General features: G+C 42.8%; 1 protein-coding gene across 1 annotated transcript in view; it reads left to right on the top strand.

Moving 5' to 3' along the window:
• Positions 1–360: 360 nt before the first annotated feature.
• The window catches only part of LOC311145920 (parkin coregulated gene protein), a gene marked incomplete at both ends in the record, with an annotated part of 241,961 nt that continues 220,900 nt past the window's right edge, over positions 361–21,421 (top strand). The window contains one exon of the mRNA XM_084182304.1: positions 361–435. Within this exon, the coding sequence (XP_084038430.1) occupies positions 361–435 (75 nt within the window). The remainder of the gene's footprint in view (positions 436–21,421) is intronic.

Raw genomic sequence — 21,421 nt, 5'->3', positions numbered from 1 at the left:
GGGACTAGAAGAAGGACCCCTTCCTTTATGTTACATTGTATAAAGTAATGCTGTAAACTCTGTTTAAACATTCCTTCTCAACTGTCTCCATAAGAGGCAATTGATTGGGTCCATGCATGTAGCTAACAGTAACAGATATCTCTGTGTTTAATAAACTGCCTTTTTGCTTAAGCAAATTCCTCTCTGTCTAGCGTCGATGGTTTGTACTTCCTCTCCTAATTATGTGTTCACCAACAAACTCTAACAGAGGCAGAGGTGTAGCTAATGTTGCTTAGTGAAAACGTCAAACTTAGTTAAATGTGAGTTCAGCTAGTCCTTAAACGTGTTAGTGTTTTAGTTTGTATCATTATTGCCTTTCCCATGTGCACAAATATGAGAGCCCTGGAGCTGAAAACCGAAGGATTTACGGTGAAGTCAACAATGAAGAACTCCGTGGTAAGTTTGAGTCATCATGTTGTTGCTAGCTAAAGCTAACTTAGGATGTGTTCGTAAATTCACTATGGAGTACCAGAGTGCGCTCTGGCCGTTCGTAAATTCAGAGCGTTGTAAGATTGTCCATTTATAAATTCGAAGCGTTCAGCGTGCACGCTGGACGCTCTGGCGGAGTAGGGTTGATCCGAGCGTTCTGACCTCACAACAGCAGTCAAGCGCTCAAGCTCACTGTAAAGTTGGCTAGCTACTTACAGACACAAATGAGAGAACACTTCTGACCATTTTACTCTACCTAGCAGAGCTGGTTAGGATGTTTTCATGTTATCTAGTTAGAGCGTTGGTGACTGTAACTGTGCTGCTGGCAACAATTTAATCATGTTTTTTGCCGACGCTTACTGACACCCGTCATTTCAATGGGTGTTGCGCATTCGTAAATTAATCAGTTATTCTGCGCTCTGGCACACTTACTCAGACGAGAGTGCTTTGAAATCATACACAAAAATGTATGCACGCATGACTGTAAGTCGCTTTGGATAAAAGCGTCTGCTAAATGGCATATTTATTTAAAATCGGAGTAGATAGCCAATTTTGGAACGCACCCTTAGCTAGCTAGCCAGTTGTCGAAATACTCTAACTAGCTTGCAAAAATACACAATTCCAGCATGGTTTTGACTAGGTGGTATACACAGGCTATAGCTACGACCGGAAGTGACTTTTTTCGTAGCAGGTTAGGAGAAGTTATGTAGCAGGTTAGGATAATTATGTTTAGGTTAAGAAAAGGGTAAGGGTTAGCTAAAATATTCTCCTAACCTGCTACGAAAAGTCACTTCCGGTCGGAGCTGCACTCCATCTAGTCACAACCTCGTGACAATGACATTTTGGCCTTTCACAATTTAACACTTAGCTAACTAGCTAGCTCACGTTTTTTGAAAATGTCAGTGTTATACTACAAAGAAGGATTAATCAGTTAGCCAGCTAACTTGATAAGCAACCAGAAATAACTATTGATGTGCTCGTTCATTAAAAAAGCTCAACTTAGCAATGTGTTTTCGTTTGTTGAATCAATTAGACCATGCCTGTTTCAAGCTTATCTTTCTCAAAAAAAATAAGTTATATCACAATATTTAGGCAAGTTAGCTGGCTAAAACGCTGCTTTGTAGTATACCCTCCCATCAGGTCACCAAGCTGGTAAATGGTATGCCCAGCTGGGAACTCAGAAATCTCTGACTTCCGACTTCAGTGCGTTCAAGATAACTGTTAACTCGGAAGAAAAGGAGCTCTGACTGGGAAAAATCGTTTTGAGCGGTCATCCAAGTCGGAAACTCTGAGTTCCCAGTTCTCTTGAAAGCACCATTGACCTCACGTCAGATACTGGGCACGTCCCTCTGCCCAGGCGTTGCTGACTCATGCCAGATCTTACAATGCCTCTATAGATATTTTACGTATCAGCCGACCACATCATACTGTATGTTATAGCAATCTGTCAGTCAATTACACTATCGGTGACACGCAACCATTGGTTGATGCATGCAACGTCTGAGCATGGGAACGCGACCGCTCACACACCTGCTGCATGAAGCCTTCCCAAAGCACTTGCTCAGGTAGGCACGCGCACAGTTAGGGGTCTAGTTTGGTGCTCGAGCACCTGCCCTTTGGTTTGGTGACATTTTATGTAGCTAACAAATTACTTTTTATAATATTTTTAGTTTTCTAATTTCTCTCTCCCTCCAATGTTTTTTTTCCCTCGGGAGTTGAGACCTCTCATTGTTTGGATTTGAAAATCCAACTGTCGTAATTGGTTTTGACTAGGTGGTATACAGCTACAACCGGAAGTGACTTTTTCGTAGCAGGTTAGGAGAATTAGGTTAAGGTTAGGAAAAGGGTTAGGGTTAGTTAAAATGCTCTCCTAACCTGCTACGAAAAGTAACTTCCGGTCGTAGCTGTACTCCATCTAGTCACAACTGTTGTAATGGAAGGGGACAGCGGTGGCTGTGCTTGTGGGTGTTTGAATAAGAAAGACACAGAGGAGAGCTAACCAGTAAAAGCACAGCCCCTTTCATTATAGACTCATTGTGCTGACAACATCAAAGAGGCATTCCACTCTGAAGTCAGGAGGACAGACTAGCTACTACCTACTAGGCTTATCAAAATGCCTCCCATGCCATCATAAAAAATCCACTAAAGTGGTGCCAAAAGTTCAGCTTTGTGATTGCATTGTGCTTTGTTCTGTACTGTCATGCATAGTCTTATAGACACATTACCCCACGCTCTCTGCCATCAGGTAACAGTTGGTAGGATGAATGGGATAATGGAATGAGGGGGCAACCAGTCACTGGCTTCCTGAAATTACTCTCCCTCTCTCTAGTCCTCTGCCATTACGTGGGCTTATGTTTGGCAGGAACAGAGACATGCTACAGTAGCAAAATAAATGCATATATTTTAGTAGGGGATTATTCAGCAGCCTGGAAATTGACCCTCAAAGGAGTAAGAGGAAGAATGAAAGGAAGATAAAAGGAGAAAAGGCACTGGCTAGACATTTTCTGTCTATCATTCAGATTCATTCAATTTGAAAGAGTTTTCTCTTTCAAAGAGCGAAAAGGATTTTGCCTTTTTGTTAATATTATTGCCTGGTGTGTGCTTTTTTTCTGAAATGTCTTCAGCTAGTGCAAAAAATGCAGGTAAGCATCATTGACATCCTCACAACTACCCTTTCAGACTCTCTCTTATAAATAAAAAATAAATAATAAATAATATGTACAGTGGGGGAAAAAAGTATTTAGTCAGCCACCAATTGTGCAAGTTCTCCCACTTAAAAAGATGAGAGAGGCCTGTAATTTTCATCATAGGTACACGTCAACTATGACAGACAAATTGAGGAAAATAAATCCAGAAAATCACATTGTAGGATTTTTTATGAATTTATTTGCAAATTATGGTGGAAAATAAGTATTTGGTCACCTACAAACAAGCAAGATTTCTGGCTCTCACAGACCTGTAACTTCTTCTTTAAGAGGCTCCTCTGTCCTCCACTCGTTACCTGTATTAATGGCACCTGTTTGAACTTGTTATCAGTATAAAAGACACCTGTCCACAACCTCAAACAGTCACACTCCAAACTCCACTATGGCCAAGACCAAAGAGCTGTCAAAGGACACCAGAAACAAAATTGTAGACCTGCACCAGGCTGGGAAGACTGAATCTGCAATAGGTAAGCAGCTTGGTTTGAAGAAATCAACTGTGGGAGCAATTATTAGGAAATGGAAGACATACAAGACCACTGATAATCTCCCTCGATCTGGGGCTCCACGCAAGATCTCACCCCGTGGGGTCAAAATGATCACAAGAACGGTGAGCAAAAATCCCAGAACCACACGGGGGGACCTAGTGAATGACCTGCAGAGAGCTGGGACCAAAGTAACAAAGCCTACCATCCGTAACACACTACGTCGCCAGGGACTCAAATCCTGCAGTGCCAGACGTGTCCCCCTGCTTAAGCCAGTACATGTCCAGGCCCGTCTGAAGTTTGCTAGCGTGCATTTGGATGATCCAGAAGAGGATTGGGAGAATGTCATATGGTCAAATGAAACCAAAATAGAACTTTTTGTTAAAAACTCAACTCGTCGTGTTTGGAGGACAAAGAATGCTGAGTTGCATCCAAAGAACACCATACCTACTGTGAAGCATGGGGGTGGAAACATCATGCTTTGGGGCTGTTTTTCTGCAAAGGGACCAGGACGACTGATCCGTGTAAAGGAAAGAATGAATGGGGCCATGTATCGTGAGATTTTGAGTGAAAGCCTCCTTCCATCAGCAAGGGCATTGAAGATGAAACGTGGCTGGGTCTTTCAACATGACAATGATCCCAAACACACCGCCCGGGCAACGAAGGAGTGGCTTCGTAAGAAGCATTTCAAGGTCCTGGAGTGGCCTAGCCAGTCTCCAGATCTCAACCCCATAGAAAATCTTTGGAGGGAGTTGAAAGTCCGTGTTGCCCAGCGACAGCCCCAAATCATCACTGCTCTAGAGGAGATCTGCATGGAGGAATGGGCCAAAATACCAGCAACAGTGTGTGAAAACCTTGTGAAGACTTACAGAAAACGTTTGACCTGTGTCATTGCCAACAAAGGGTATATAACAAAGTATTGAGAAACTTTTGTTATTGACCAAATACTTATTTTCCACCATAATTTGCAAATAAATTCATTAAAAATCCTACAATGTGATTTTCTGGAGAAAAAAAATCTCATTTTGTCTGTCATAGTTGACGTGTACCTATAATGAAAATTACAGGCCTCTCTCATCTTTTTAAGTGGGAGAACTTGCACAATTGGTGGCTGACTAAATACTTTTTTCCCCACTGTATGTATCCAGCCTGTCTGTCAGTGTGCACCTTGCTCTCCATCTCTAAACTACTGAATGAGTAATTTCCAAAGACAGTCTGGCTCCCCCAGACCACTCCTGTCCATATGGGGCAAATTAAGATGGATCAGTACTAGAATGTAATAAATAGGTCCTATTGATAGGTCAAGTAAACCCATCTTCAGAGCCAGGAAGTAAGTTATAGTGGGACATTTAGACAAACAGCCCTCTCAGTGTTTTGTGAAAAAACTGCCCAATTGAAAAGGCTAGGCCTTAGCTCTAAGATGTAACAGTAGGCTACATGCTTTATACCAGTACACTGTTAGAGTTGCTTTGGCATACTGTATCTTTTGGCATTCTGCATATTTTGGCATACTGCATCTATGCCTAGGCTATTTACTGCACTACAGTATGTGGGCCTATGTAGGCCTAGTATCTATGCCACATGCTGCTGAGGGGAGGACGGCTCATAATAATGGCTGAAATGGAGTCTGGGTGCTCCCCAAAGAATGTAAGAGGGGCGCTGCGCCACCTTGTGTACTTGCTGCACTACTATGTAAATAAAATAAATACAAATTATATATTTTTAGGATGCAGGACAGGGGGAGGGGGGCAGTGAGCCCCTTTTGGACTCAGAGATTTGTACGTTTTTGAACACCTTTAACTAACTGCCATTATCTGTGTGGTGCCTGGCTTAAATGATAACAAATAAAATAAAAATAATAAAACACTTTTTTTCATACATAGTGGTGCAGACAATCCATAAGGTGGCTCAGCTCCCATCTTACATTATTCTGAGAGAACCCTGATTTATTTTATTCCGTTCCAGCCATTACTATGAGCCCGTCCTCCCCAATGAAGTTGCCACCGGCCGCCTGTTATCTATACACATAGCCTAGTTCTCTGGCTTGAGTTGAGGAAATTATGAAGAGATGGGGGAAGTTTACGTTTCAATATGCTAATGTGCCTGTCATACTAACTCAATGTCATGGGCCCACAAAACGCTATTGCGTCACCTCCGCAGCCAGCAACCATGCATCAAACAGCTTCCCGTTGTTTGTGATCACAAACAACGGGAAGCTTAATTGTCCTCTTATGTAGAAACCCACACTGAATAGGCTGCTTCTTCCGCTATTTCTCCACAGCCTGTACATTGGGCTCGCAAGCTCATTAAAATATGAATACTACTGTATTTAAACATGTCTATTCTACTCCACTGCCTCAAAACTTATGCCGCTTCAGTTTGATCACTCCGAAGTTGCTCAACCCTTTGTTGACAGTTTCTTTCTTTCCAAATGAAGGTGGGATGGTGACAGGTAGACTATTAGGAAGCTGATTTGTACATACAGTTGAAGTCAGAAGTTTGCATACACCTTAGCCAAATACATTTAAACTCAGTTTTTCACAATTCCTGACATTTAATCCTAGTAAAAATTCCCTGTCTTAGGTCAGTTAGGATCATCACTTTATTTTAAGAATGTGAAATGTCAGAATAATAGTAGAGAATGATTTATTCCAGGTTTTATTTATTTCATCACATTCCCAGTGGGTCAGAAGTTTACATACACTCAATTAGTATTTGGTAGCATTGCCTTTCAATTGTTTAATTTGGGTCAAACGTTTCGGGTAGCCTTCCACAAGCTTCCCACAATAAGTTTGGTGAATTTTGGCCCATTCCTCCTGACAGAGCTGGTGTAATTGAGTCAGGTTTGTAGGCCTCCTCGCTTGCACATGCTTTTTCAGTTCTGCCCACACATTTTCTATAGGATTGAGGTCAGGGCTTTGTGATGGCCACTCCAATACCTTGACTTTGTTGTCCTTAAGCCATTTTGCCACAACTTTGGAAGTATGCTTGGGTTCATTGTCCATTTGGAAGACCCATTTGCAACCAAGCTTTAACTTCCTGACTGATGTCTTGAGATGTTGCCATCTATTTTGTGAAGTGCATCAGTCCCTCCTGCAGCAAAGCACCCCCACAGCATGATGCTGCCACCCCCGTGCTTCACGGTTGGGATGGTGTTCTTCGGCTTGCCATCCACCTCCTTTTTCCTCCAAACATAATGCTGGTCATTATGGCCACAGTGGCTTCTTCTTGCTGAGCGGCCTTTCAGGTTGTCAATATAGGACTTGTTTTACTGTAGATATAGATACTTTTGTACCTGTTTCCTCCAGCATCTTCACAAGGTCCTTTGCTGTTGTTCTGGGATTGATTTGCACTTTTCGCACCAAAGTACGTTCACCTCTAGGAGACAGAACGCGTCTCCTTCCTGAGCGGTATGATGGCTGCGTGGTTCCATGGTGTTTATACTTGCGTACTATTGTTTGTACAGATGAACGTGGCACCTTCAGGTGTTTGGAAATTGCTTTCAAGGATTAACCAGACTTGTGGAGGTCTACAATTTTCTTTCTGAGGTCTTGGCTGATTTTTCTTTTGATTTTCCCATGATGTCAAGCAAAGAGGCACTGAGTTTGAAGGTAGGCTTTGAAATACATACACAGGTACACCTCCAGTTGACTCAAATGATGTCAATTAGCCTATCAGAAGCTTCTAAAGCCAAGACATCATTTTCTGGAATTTTCCAAGCTGTTTAAAGGCACAGTCAACTTAGTGTATGTAAACTTCTGATCCACTGGAATTGTGATACAGTGAATTATAAGTGAAATAATCTGTCTGTAAACAACTTTGCCGGTCTTGACACCTTAATACTGCCATAAATTAGAGATAGGAGAATCTATCTCTGGCATCCTAGTATGGTGAAAGGAATGTCCTTTGTTTCAGAGACTTTTGCCACCCAAAACTTCAACATCCAACAATGAACATTGGGACAATATATTTCAACATCCAAACGTTGGGAATGATGAGAAATGGAATGTGGAAAATGTCTATTTTGTGATAAAAAATTGTATAAAGGCGTTATAAGGAAAACATTGTGACTTGAAGAGCTTTTACACTGTGGATATCAGGCTTACATCCTTTACCTTGGGTAGAAAATATCAAGGAGGAAGACAATGTGTTCATGAAGATAGGAATGTGATTTTAGCTTTCTAACAAAATCATAGTGATAGTAATACTTTTGCCTCGTAACTGGCCACGCCCGAGGGAGCTCAGAGAGCGTGTCTGTATGACGGAAACCCCCCTCTTTACCAGAGTGCATAAAAGACTGAGATAAGAATTATCAGATCAGACTAGACGGACTTCAAGCTGCAGCTTTTGTCCACATTGGTCCCGACCCTGAAAATCAACACGAGTTGAAGACGACAAAGTTGCCTCAACTAACAATCAATGTTACGGCTGAGTAGCTGTTCTAAGTACTGTATCTAAGAAGGTGAATTTAAGTGGGACCATCCTGTTACTCTCTTCAAACCATTGTCTACTACACTGCTCTCATCACCCCACAGGGGATCATCGACACGGCTGATTAGCCGTCCTCAGAAGACCACTTCCAGAACGAGTGAAAGTAAACAGACTACTAAGAAGAAGGACATTGTGACCTCTTGTGGACAATCTGAGCCTTACATCTGAGCCTTACATCTAAAAGGCCATCTGAAAAGAGACGGCCCAATCGACCCTTCCCTCGAAGGCCTGGGTCCAACAGAGACGACAAAGACAAACACGTAAATACATGCATTACTTCTTACCAAACGGGCGGCAGTTCTGGCAAAGTATTAGGATTACTATGAGCTTAGGTCCATGTGTATCCAAGTGTTTTTCTCTCTCTCTCTCTCTCTCTCTCTCTCTTTAACTCGGCATCTTTTGTAACAAGTGTCATATTGTGTTAGTCCGCTAGGGACCCGTTTTCATTGTATTACGTTTCTAATCCCTACCTATACCGTGTATGTGTTTGTATCTTGTGTTATCATTTTTAATTAGTTAGTAAATAAATGTGTGTGGTACAGAATGATCAGTAAGACCCGGGTTTGTGCAGACTTAAAGAGCCTACGACTTTCAGAATGAGACTGATATGAGGTAAATTATTAATAAATTACTGTTAAATGATATAAGAGATATCTAGATATCTTTAGAGTTAATTTGGGAAACGGTAACTCGTTAAACAACTTCTCCCGTGGTGCCCCAAATTCCTAATGAGTTAATTGTTACATGATTAATTTAATCTAGTAACAATTAAACATAGTAGGTAATTATTAGATAAATAATAGTCATCACAATAATGAAAGGCATGTCACGACATGTTACTCTAGGCTGTTTTTTACATTCCCCTTAGCACTTGCTTTTTAATAAAAAAGAGAAACCAAGTTTGTTACTGCTACAACAAAGCGTGTCACTCAGTGAAGGCAGCAGCTGGGGTTCTTTGTCCTATTGTTTCAGTAGACTGAAGGCTGCAGCTGGAGATCTTTGTCCTATTGCTTCAGTAGACTGAAGGCTGCAGCTGGAGATCTTTGTCCTATCGCTTCAGTAGACTGAAGGCTGCAGCTGGAGCTCTTTGTCCTATCGCTTCAGTAGACTGAAGGCTGCAGCTGGAGATCTTTGTCCTATTGCTTCAGTAGACAATGACTGGTATTCAGATACTCTTCCATCCTTCATCTGCCTGGAAGTTATTCTCAAACCACTGTTTTAAGAGACAAGGCATGCTCTTCATTACTACGATTCCTTAATAGGCTAGATGGAATAAATGTAGCTAGGCAGGTGGCTTGTAAGAAGTCATTTTTCAGTTTCCTTTCAGGAGTTGGTGGTATAGTGATCCACTTTTCCCTTGTAGATGGTATGGCCATTGCACACAATCAAGTAAGTGTGTTGTGGGTTGATCAGCATTGTTTACATTGACGTGTCAGCATTGTTTACATTAACGTGTCAGCACTTACAATCTTTTCTCGGGTGCATCCGACTTTCCTATCTTGCATAGCTTGATAAACTTTGGTTTCTTCCCATTGGAGCCAAAAGGTTACTTGTAGCGATTGCCTCATAATATGTACGCAGCACTTAAGCAAATTAAACGATAAACAGCGTGCGGTACTTTAGTTATGATGACAACAGCAAATCCTGGGAGTTGGCCCACTGCCCCTCTGTCAAGTTGCCCGCTCCGCTGAAGTGTGGATGAGAGCCATCATTGACTTCCTCCTCTCGCTGAAGGTCATAAACAAATTCCCCATCAAGCACTTTCAGGAAGAGGCCAATTTCAGCTCCGTACAGAATACCGCCTAGACCTTAGCCTAAATCCTGGAGAATAACTATTACTACTACATTTTTGGGAGGGTTGGCTGGTATGTTGCTACTGCTCTTTTCCCTGTTGGTCACTGACATATTGCTCCACCAGAGAGAGCAGTGATTTGTCGATAATGGCAAAGCCATTTGGAGCCTTAAAGGGAATGGGCTTGAAGCATAGGCTTATTATGCAGTAAAGTATTTGTGGCCATAGAAACTGAATCAATACCCGGGCCTTGCACTGTTCCTTTTCTCCGTGATTCATCCTTGCGCTTAAAGAAAAAGCCAATTTGTATTCTGGTTGCAGGTCATCATCGCCTTCTGTGTGAGAAAGAGAAAAAGCTGTTATGTTCAGTGTAAGAGTCTTATTCGGGACTCAGTGTTAGAGTCTTATTCATGACAAAAGATACCATGGATTTGGAGGGAGAACAAAAACACCCACCCGTATTTCTGTTTTGGCCTATATGGGTGGTCATGATTACGTTTCTGATATTCTTTCTTTGTAGCCTAGCCTAACTCTTCAATCCAGTGGCTTGTTGAGAACAAGAGAAACACACACACACACACACACACACACACACACACACACACACACACACACACACACACACACACACACACACACACACACACACACACACACACACGTAAGCAGATAAACACGCCTCAAAAGAGGAAGGCCCCTCATAGCATATTTCACCTGAGAGATCAAATCGATACCTGAGCCCTGTATTCACCTGAGAGATCAAATCGATACCTGAGCCCTGTATTTACAATTACATTTCACCTGAGAGATCAAATTTACACTGTAGTTGTGGTTAAAAATATGTGTGCCTATATTGATCAATCACTGGGGCTGGAGGGCCTTGACCGGACACTGGGTGACTCAAAATTGTTATGGCTTGCATATTTTCTCTGACGTTTCGCTTCATATTGGCCTCCTTTTTAAATTTGAAAGAGCAACATTAAACCATTAATTCGTTATGACAATAGGCTAGACCATCTAGATCAGGGGTGTCAAACGTTTGGCCCGCAGGCCGCATTCGGTCTTCACCGAGTTCCGGAGGGCCGCACTGAAAATGTGTTATATTTTCTAGCCGTCAATTTTTTTTTTCTCAAACCACCCCACGGGCCGGATTGGATGGGCTTGCGGGCCGTATGTTTAACACCCCTGATCTATACGCGCACACAATCCCTTTTAGGCCTCCATGATTTCATGGCTGTATTTATTCTCAGTGCTTTGTAGCTCAATTGCACATTAAATGAGCATTTAAAGATTAATAGATAGCTTGGCTTCTGAAGTATGTGATTGCTGACATAGAAATAGAATGAATAGAACAGGCTTGGAACCTCTAAACCTGGCAATTTGACTGGTAAACTCATGGGTACACTCACAATGGCTGCCTGGTATTGTGATGCAATAAATTCCATGGTATTTTGGAATGATCTATCAACTGATGCTGGATTGCCATAGTAATGCAGAATGTTCATTCAAATAATGCTAACTGATGTGGTTCATGCAATGGAATGTAAACTCAGCAAATAAAGAAGCGTCCCTTTTTCAGGACCTTGTCTTTCAAAGAGAATTCATAAAAATCCAAATAACTTCACAGATCTTCATTGTAAAGGGTTTAAACACTGTTTCCCATGCTTGTTCAATGAACCATAAACAATTAATGAACATGCACCTGTGGAACAGTCGTTAAGACACTAACAGCTTACAGACAGTAGGCAATTAAGATCACAGTTATGAAAACTTAGTACACTAAAGTAGCCTTTCTACTGACTCTGAAAAACACCAAAAGAAAGATGCCCAGGGTCCCTGCTCATCTGCGTGAACGTGCCTTAGGCATGCTGCAAGGACACATGAGGACTGCAGATGTGGTCAGGGCAATAAATTGCAATGTCCGTACTGTGAGACGCCTAAGACAGCGCTACAGGGAGACAGGACGGACAGCTGATCGTCATCGCAGTGGCAGACCACATGTAACAACACCTGCACAGGATCGATACATACGAACATCACACCTGTGGGACAGGTACAGGATGGCAACAACAACTGCCCGAGTTACAGCAGGAATGCACAATCCCTCCATCAATGCTCAGACTGTCCACAATAGGCTGAGAGAGGCTGGACTGAGGGCTTGTAGTCCTGTTGTAAGGCAGGTCCTCACCAGACATCACCAGCAACAACGTTGCCTATGGGCACAAACCCACCGTCGCTGGACCAGACAGGACTGGCAAAAAGTGCTCGTCACTGACGAGTCGCGGTTTTGTCTCAGCAGGGGTGATGGTCGGATTCGCGTTTATCGTCGAAGGAATGAGCGTTACACCGAGGCCTGTACTCTGGAGCGGGATCGATTTGGAGGTGGAGGGTTCGTCATGTTCTGGGGCGGTGTGTCACAGCATCATCGGACTGAGCTTGTTGTCATTGCAGGCAATCTCAACGCTGTGCGTTACAGGGAAGACATCCTCCTCCCTCATGTGGTACCCTTCCTGCAGGCTCATCCTGACATGACCCTCCAGCATGACAATGCCACCAGCCATACTGCTCGTTCTGTGAGTGATTTCCTGCAAGACAGGAATGTCAGTGTTCTGCCATGGCCAGCGAAGAGCCCGGATCTCAATCCCATTCAGCACGTCTGGGACCTGTTGGATCGGAGGGTGAGGGCTAGGGCCATTCCCCCCAGAAATGTCCGGGAACTTGCAGGTGCCTTGTTGGAAGAGTGGGGTAACATCTCACAGCAAGAACTGGCAAATCTGGTGCAGTCCATGAGGAGGAGATGCACTGCAGTACTTAATGCAGCTGGTGGCCACACCAGATACTGACCTCCTCCCCGTTTGTTCAGGGACACATTATTCAATTTATGTTAGTGACATGTCTGTGGAACTTGTTCAGTGTATGTCTCAGTTGTTGAATCTTGTTATGTTATTACAAATATTTACACATGTTAAGTTTGCTGAAAATAAATGCAGTTGACAGTGAGAGGAGTTAATTTTTTGTACTGTCAGTTGAGTTGACTCAACAAATCACAGCACAGATTGAAGGGTACACTTCCTTATTATGCTTCCTGTGAATGGTACACTCAAAATGGCTGCCAGTTCGCCCATTATCCCATAATTGACTTGAATGGAGACGCCCTTTCTATTCATTCTATTTCTATGAATGCTGAAACCACTGTGACCTTTTTCTCCTTTGCAGCTGCAGCCGCCAGTGGAAAATGCTTGCCAAAGCCATTTACCTTATAAGGGACTATAGTCATGCCTATGTGTTTTTTTGAAGCTTCAGTTTGCAATTATGATGGCCCCCGTTTATTATTCTCCTTGAAGACCTGCTTGCATTTTATTAGATGGCTTTAATAGACATTTATTGCCGCTGCAAAACACAATTTCTTCTCAGAAGTTAATTATCTCATACGGAAATACAGAGGACATATATAAACACTAACTGGTCGACAAAGCCAGGTGGAGACTGTAGGCCTATCACTTTCACAGAATGTCCCTCCATTCCAAGAACCACTCTCCAATAACAATGAGCGTGCAGTTAAAAATATTAAATAATGTGAATAGACTTGTTTTAATATATTATTTCCTCTCTTCCCATAGTGGTGTCCTTGTGGCTAAGTAGTATGATGAGTCAGGTTGCCTGAATTGAGTTGTCCTTGTAAGCTAAATACTCTGCTAATAATAGTCTTCACTGCAATTAGCCTAGTTTATTCACCAATTAAATCAGGGAGTTGATGATACGTGTGTTCAATATCCTACTGTGATTGATCCTCTTTTGACATTATTGACCAATATGTCCAACACTAAAAAAATATTGATATGTTGTTATCAATAAACGTCACAGTAAGGTGAGAGACCCCCTGCTCCGCTAAAACCATTGACAACTGTGTGCCGTTTTCAAGGGATTGTCAAATAAATATTTGGTTGTAATATGATCACTTCTTGAAGAATAGTCCGAACTACTAATTTCCGATTATTCCATGGAAAACAATTGCACACATTTAGCTCTGTCATCAGAGTTATACAGCAAATAACTGCATGATTTTCATGATCAGTAAACATCATTTGATCATGCATTTTCAGATATGTGCTAGCTAAGCAAACAAAGTGTGTAATTTATCTTGCTTCATCAGAGATTACGCTTTTGGAGAGAGTTTGATAAAACTCGTCCTGGTAAAGATGTCTGACTACTGTCATCACCAGATGGCAAGAGAATCTAACAATATTTATAGATAAGTATCTAGTTTATCCCCTGAAAGTTGACGTGATCTGTCATTAGCTAGCTAGCCAATTTGACGTGGTCCATCATGAGTAGCCTATCATATGTCTGTCAGCAGCATTTGTGATTAAACATTCTTAAAAACAATGTTGAAAAGGGGATATGTTACCTAAATACATAATTATAGAATATTGAAAAGCAATCGTTGTTTTACAGCTTTGTTGATTCCTTTTGTGTTTCACAAGGGAAACATAGCTCTATCCTTCATTTGTATTATTTCGTGATTTGATTTCACTTGGCAAGAATAGCAGGTGACATGCGCCCCAAGATCAAATAGAAATTGTAAGAGGCAGAAATCATATTGTCATAACTCGTGTCATTTAATTTTAATTTTACTGGCATTGGAGCGCTGATACAGATGTAGGGTCATAATTTGAGCCAGTCCACTACAGCAGGAAAATGATCCTGCAGCAACAGGACATTTTAATGTTTATGTGGACATTTTTGTACGGGTTGATACATTTGTCGTTAGGGGAAATCAAGTCTGACATTTTAAAGTGGAAATTACAAACTTTAGAAGCATTTTTAAACCTCGAATACACTACAAGTTTGCATTTCCTCAGCAAGAAAAGAGTGATCAAATAAAGATCCTACATCTGTATATTTGTAATATACCTGAAAGCCTCCATTAGCTTGCATGAGCTCCACTACAATTCCACAGAGGAGTCTGCTCTTAACTGCCTGCCTGACATCCAGCTGAGTCAAAGTTAAAGGTATGCTTGAGGCAACTGAAAGCACAGAAGGCAGAGAAACAGACATACTGTATGTACTCAGGCACTATCAAGAAGATCCCTGTCACATCTACTCTGCTTCAACCACCAACTCATTACTCTCACTGTCGGGGAACATCAAACAAATTCCACTAACGAGAGTTTGATCAGTGCACAGCAGGAGGACGGACAACCCTCTCACTCACGACACCTGTCCTCACTCTCAAGACGGAGAAGAACAAAGTGAACGGAGGGAGAGACGGTGGGAAAGCAATATAACCTTTGGCCTCATCCCCAGAACACACTTGGGCTTGCCTGCCCAACGCTGGTTGCCTTTTTGAAGGCCCTCTTCCTTTGATTTCAGTTTATAGTCTAACAGTTTAATACTGTGACAGAGGCTCAACATTCCAATTCTCATTCGGACACCATTGCTTGGCAATTTCTAGTGTAAATTTGTTGGACTTTTTGGCCTCCTTTTGTAATCGTCTGCTGATATGTCAGCCTACTATGTCAGAAAGTGTGACAGCCAGGGTAATTCGTCTTTGCACTTATTAGGCCAAGATTGTTTTATGGTGGCACAACAGCTAGAGAAGTAGAGGAAAAGAAGTGCAGGTTTTGCCTCGATACCAGTTCTGAACTCTAGGAGTGACAGAGAAATTGAAGCCACAGGGGAGGCTGACGCTGCTAATTCTTCGAGCGTGATTGATGCCTTTCAGCAGGGATTTGGGATTGACAGAGGTGGCCCAGAAGGCCTTGTGTACAATATAATAGCAGAGACACCTTTTTCATTGTCATAGCGCCGTCTGCAGTTGACATGCGGCACCACCACGGTGCGGCTGCCGAACAACCTCCCCCAACCTCCACAGGAAACGGATTACTTTCAGCAGCGCACGCCTCTCGCCCGCATATAGTGTGAATAAATCCGTGCAGAGCAGGAGGAGGTCTGGCGCAAAGTGTCTGTTCTGCCTCGGCCTGGGTTGTTTGTTCATCCTGCGTTTGCCTCCTGCAGCTAGCATCCTGAAACCAGCACCCCTGAAAGACCTGCAGCTCCGTTTGAGATATGAGCTGAGGAGAAGTTGCTTGTTTTGAAGGCATTGAGGGGAGGAAAGTGTTTTCTTCTTTTGCTCAGAGGCTCACTTTTGCTAATCCAGAGACTGGACTATCATTCAAGGCATTATCCCTGTGGGGAGCCTCAGCGGCTGACCTCATTTCCATGGATCTCACTGCTGGTTGTTTCAGCTATAGTTGAAAGCCCTCTCGCAGATTTGTTGAGCAAACAACTTTATGGGCATTAAGCAACATTTTACATTCAATCTGTTGGGTTTAGTTTAAAGCAGTCCACAGAGACTGCTATGTAAAGGGTAACTCTGAAGGGGGTATCATCATCGTAGTTAATTTATGTAAAGGTCACTCTCCCACGAACACAATATATCTGTGTAGCCTACATACTGTGGCTCCTCTGTAAGCAAATCTCCAGCTTCATCCTTTGATGAACAGCTTGCTTCATGATTGACTTCTCTAGCTGGACTAACCATATGAATTCCAGGCATTGAAGAGCATAGTGAACCTCTGGGGCCGGTTGTACCAGTTGGGCGTACAAAAGTTGGTCTTTTGATATTTTTTGGGACTATCTGTTTTTCCATGTATGAATCTGTTATTCGATGCGTTTCTATGGACTAATAGCAGTAATGGCAAAAAAATTAAATAATCTTATATCTAAAGGGGTCCTAAAATTCCAAATCAAATAGCTAAATGATCCTTGGTATGACCATCTTAAAACTGTTCCATATGTTAGCTTAGTAGAACCCCCCTCCCCAGCCTTAGACTCTAGGGGGTTAAATGCTAGGTCGGTCGTAGCTACGCCCAACTTTGTGATCAGAGTTTACACCTGTTGCACCAACCAAAAAGAAGACTAGCTGTAGCTAACTCTGGCGTAAGCAATGCACGTTCACAAGATTTTATGTTTCAAAATGATGGTTGCTAGGCAGCGCCCGTTACTAAGCTGTTACCATCCTAGCTTACCACTATGCATTCACATTTTCTTAACCACAAGTGGATGGATCCATAAATAATTACTGTGGGAATAAATATCACTGAATGACGGAAATATTGCAATAAAAGGCTAATGCAATTGAAGGCATGTATCAAATTGTTCCTTACTGAAACTTCCAAAGTCATCCAACCGTTATAATAAATGTAAAGCAATAGCCGTGTGCGCTCTAGATGATCATTTCAGCACCGTTTTGATTGGGACAGCGCCATCGCACTGCTTTGAGACGTCTTGATAAATCAGTCATTGTCAGATTTTAGTTTTCACTGAATCTCCATTTGGATATTTGGCTAACATTAGGCTGAGGAATAGGTGAGTGTTCATCACCATTAGCCTAGTTGGCTCATCTATTAGCAGGACTGATCAGAACATTTTGTTAGCATGTTAGGCTATGTCAATTAGTGGATTATGTTGCTCTTCACTCGCGTAGTAGCCTATAGCTACTTCCAACCAAAAGCCAGTGACTTGTCTGAAAATTAATCAATGTGATTTTGTTTCACTAAATCTCCATCTGTATATGGTTAATTGATCTCTGACTGGGCAAATAAGTGGAGGTGGTATAGCTCATCGATTCGTTTGCGCATCTATCACTTTTCAGAAACATTTAGCAATAATGTAACCTATTATTTTGCTATTGATTCGCACATCTAGGCAACTCCAAAAGCCAGCGGAGGTTGTGAAATATGAACTCAAAACTCCCATACTTTTGAAAATGTAGATTCATATTATTTTCGATGCTTATCATAATGAAGGTGGTCCCGATCTAACACCCTGTCTGCTCCCTACCAGGCGTAACACATAGAAGGGCTTACGCCCAGGTAGTGCAACAGGTATCATTTTTAGGTCCGGTGTAGAGTTACGACCCCCTTACGTCCAACTGGTGCAACTGGCCCCTGGGCCAATAATCTATGTTTTTTACATAGTGCTTTTCATTATACAGATAATCTCAAAGACTATTCTCATGTGCCACAATTAACATTTGTGAAAATTCATTGTTTATACATTCTGTCCGTATATTACGTTTATTGTGTACATTCTGTTTATTGTGTGTATTCTGTTTATTGGGGTGGGGTCGGAAGGGGGGATGGGTGGGGGGGATATAGGGGGAGATGGAGGGAGGACAAATCTTACTCAACTCTCAGCCCGGCCTCTTGCTCTGAAATCAATGCCCCTCCCTGCCCTCAGTGTGTCAGCCTCGCTCCCCTGTGGACACTCGGCTAGGCCCTCACCTCATCTCTGTCAGCCTGCCACATCACATCCAGAGCACACTGGATAGATGGCTCCTTCCGGGCCTGAAGCAGGGGTTCATTCACCTGCCTGCCTACCTGGGTGGGTCGCAGTGTGGGGGGATGATGGAGTATATGGTGGAACCTGGAGTGGACTTGTGGCTTGGTGATGTGTGATGGATATGCTATGCTCAGAGATCTCGCTAAGCTTGCATAAAACACAATAGGCCTAGCCATTGACTTCACATGCTCTACGTACAGTAGGTCCACATTGTCCTGAAGCATTTGTTTTGACAGAAATTGCTGGTTGTTTTGTTGTGGATAATGCCTCAGTCAGATAACTATAGTATTTCGATTTGTTGAGCTAGGTCATTCTTAGCCAGGCAATTGTTTTCTTACACCCCCATGCATGCAATGACAATGCAGTGTGCTGCTTGAAAACATTGTAATACACTAAAAATGAATCTTTGCCATAAAAGCAGGTAGTTATGAAAAGTTTATTGAGGAACTAAGGAACTTGGCGAATTAAATCTTTCAGATGTTAAAGTCTTCTCCACTGGCAGCGGGTGTTATTTTCCTTGTGTGTGTCATTAATTTGATGGCCTGGCCCGGTGTTTTAATGCCTTCAGGTGTTGTCACTGATTAGGGCCGTAAAACTAAAGCGTGGCTATGGTGCATGCCCAGCACTCTAAGAAGCCTGCTCGCAGAGAGAGAGGTTCTGAGGAGGTGCTCCACCACCATTGTGTGCATTAACAGCCACCCAGACCCGTTTTAACGGGGCCTCGAGGTTGTTTATTTTTAAACTGCCACTGAAGTAGTGAGTCACTGATCAATGAACTCCCCACTCACATGGCTTGCCACTCACCTAGCTTGCATAGTGTGTGTAGCCTATGTGTTTATGCGGTGTAGTCTGTGTCTTGAGCAGTGGAGGCTCCTCAGAGGAGAAAGGGAAGGACCATCCTCCTCAGTGAATTTCATAAAAATAGTGAAACATTAAAAAAGTTATCATTTTTAGATATAACTATACTAAATATATTCACGTCACCAAATAATTGATTAAAACACACTGTTTTGCAATGACGGTCTACAGTAGCCTCAACAGCACTCTCTGGGGTAGCACCATAGTGTAGCCGGAGGACAGTTAGTTTCCGTCCTCCTCTGGGTACATTAACTTCAATGCAAAATCTAGGTTCTCACCCCCTTCCACAGTAATTATGATGACTTCCGGAGAACATCCTCCAACCTATCAGAGCGCTTGCAGCATGAACTGACATGTTGTCCACCCAATCAAAGAATCAGAGAATGATCTACAGCTAGCTAGCACAGAGACTCACAGAGAAAGACAATACTTGAACAGTTTTTAACAAATAATTTCTTCAAAAATGAAGGAGAAGCAAGAGCGAGAGAGAGAGAGAGAGAGAGAGATATATTTCGTTGTATTTCTTTCACTTTCACTTACTTAGCTAGCTATAGCAGCTAGCTAATTTAGCCTACTCAAACACCCGGCTCAAACAGAGAGGAATGCTATTTATGTTAGCTAGCTGGCTAAGGCTATTCAATACTAGAACTCTTCCAAATCAAGGTAAGCTTTCGGTTTTATTAATGTATTCTCACCGGGGCTCGCCGGTGTAACTGCTAAACTGCTTGCTGTACACTGTACTGCGTGATTGTAGCGGGTTTATTAACACACTAGTTCTAGTAGCTATGTTGACTATGACGTTAGATAATATGGTGACAACGATGTAGGATGTGTGTAGAGGTTAGTGGTTATGGTATTGTCACGTCTACTCCCGCTCCCCTTCTCCAGCGCTCGAGGTCGCCAGTTGACTGTTCATTACGCACACCTGCCACCATCGTTACGCGCAGCTGCATGGTATTATGAGACTCACCTGGACTCCATCACTTTCCTGATAACCTCCCCTATATCTGTCACTCCCTTTTGGTTCCTTCCCCAGATGTTATTGATTCTGTTCCTGTGTTTCATGCCTGTACGCTACTTGTGTTTCTTGTTTTGTTTCATTTATTATAAAATTCACTCCCTGTACTTACTTCCCGACTTCGAGCATACGCGAATAACGCCTCACCAAAGGGACGCATCAGGGATTATTTTTTATTTTTTAGGTGATGTTGGGTCCGAAAGCCACAGCCGACGCAACCTCCCATGCCTCAGCTGGTTCGTCAGGCTCTCATGCCTCAGCCGGCTCGTCAGGCTCCCATGCCTCAATCGGCTCGTCAGGCTCCCGTGCCTCAGCCGGTTCGTCAGGCTCGCATGCCTCAGCAAGCTTGACAGGTTCCCGTGCCTCAGCAGAGGCGACCGGCCTCCAGGTCTCAGGAGAAGCTATTTGTCCGACCCTGGTCCTCGGGACCGTCCCTCTGGTCGGCATCGTCCTGCAGCTCCTCAGCTGGCTCGTCAGGGTCCTGTGCCTCAGCTGGTTTGTCAGGCTTCCGCGCCTCAGCTGGCTCGACATGTTCCCACATTTTTTTTACATTTTAGTCATTTAGCAGACGCTCTTATCCAGAGCGACTTACAGTTAGTGAACACATATTTTTTATATATATATATTTTTTTATATATACTGGCCCCCCGTGGGAATCGAACCCACAACCCTGGCGTTGCAAACGCCATGCTCTATCAACTGAGCTACATCCCTAGGGATAAACATACTTGCATTTGTCCAATAGAAATTGTTGTTTGCAACTGTTTGGACTAATGATTACAACCTAGATCAGCTAGATGCAGACGAGTGTGCAAGGCGGTATTGAATGTGTCACTGACTGTCATCTTGATTTCTACAAATGTTCTCTCGACCTGTACACCTACGTTGTAAACTGTCATTCGTAGGCTAGGTTGTTGCAACTTCATGATGGGTATAGGGAAAATGTGAGTATTATGTAGTAGCCTAAACCTATCCATGTTACATTGAGCTGGGTGAATGGAATATGGATGACAGCCATCCAATATGCTGTAATAGAAATAAGGCCATGCTCATATTATTAATATATATTTTGTATTATTTTGAAACATCCTCCCTGATCTTAAACGGCACCGACCGCCACTGGTCTTGAGGATCTATTTGAATGTGTGTTGTGTGTCTAGGCCTATTTACGCAGTGCTGTGTACACGTTTTTGCCTCCCTGGTTCGTCCAGTACACGCAGCTCCTTTGTAATCGCTTGAAAAGTAGAGCGTGGGTAACACA

The sequence above is a fragment of the Coregonus lavaretus genome (genome assembly GCF_964263955.1).
Source record: "Coregonus lavaretus genome assembly, chromosome: 18".
NCBI classification, from domain to species: domain Eukaryota; kingdom Metazoa; phylum Chordata; class Actinopteri; order Salmoniformes; family Salmonidae; genus Coregonus; species Coregonus lavaretus.
This window is presented reverse-complemented; position numbering and strand designations above follow the sequence as displayed.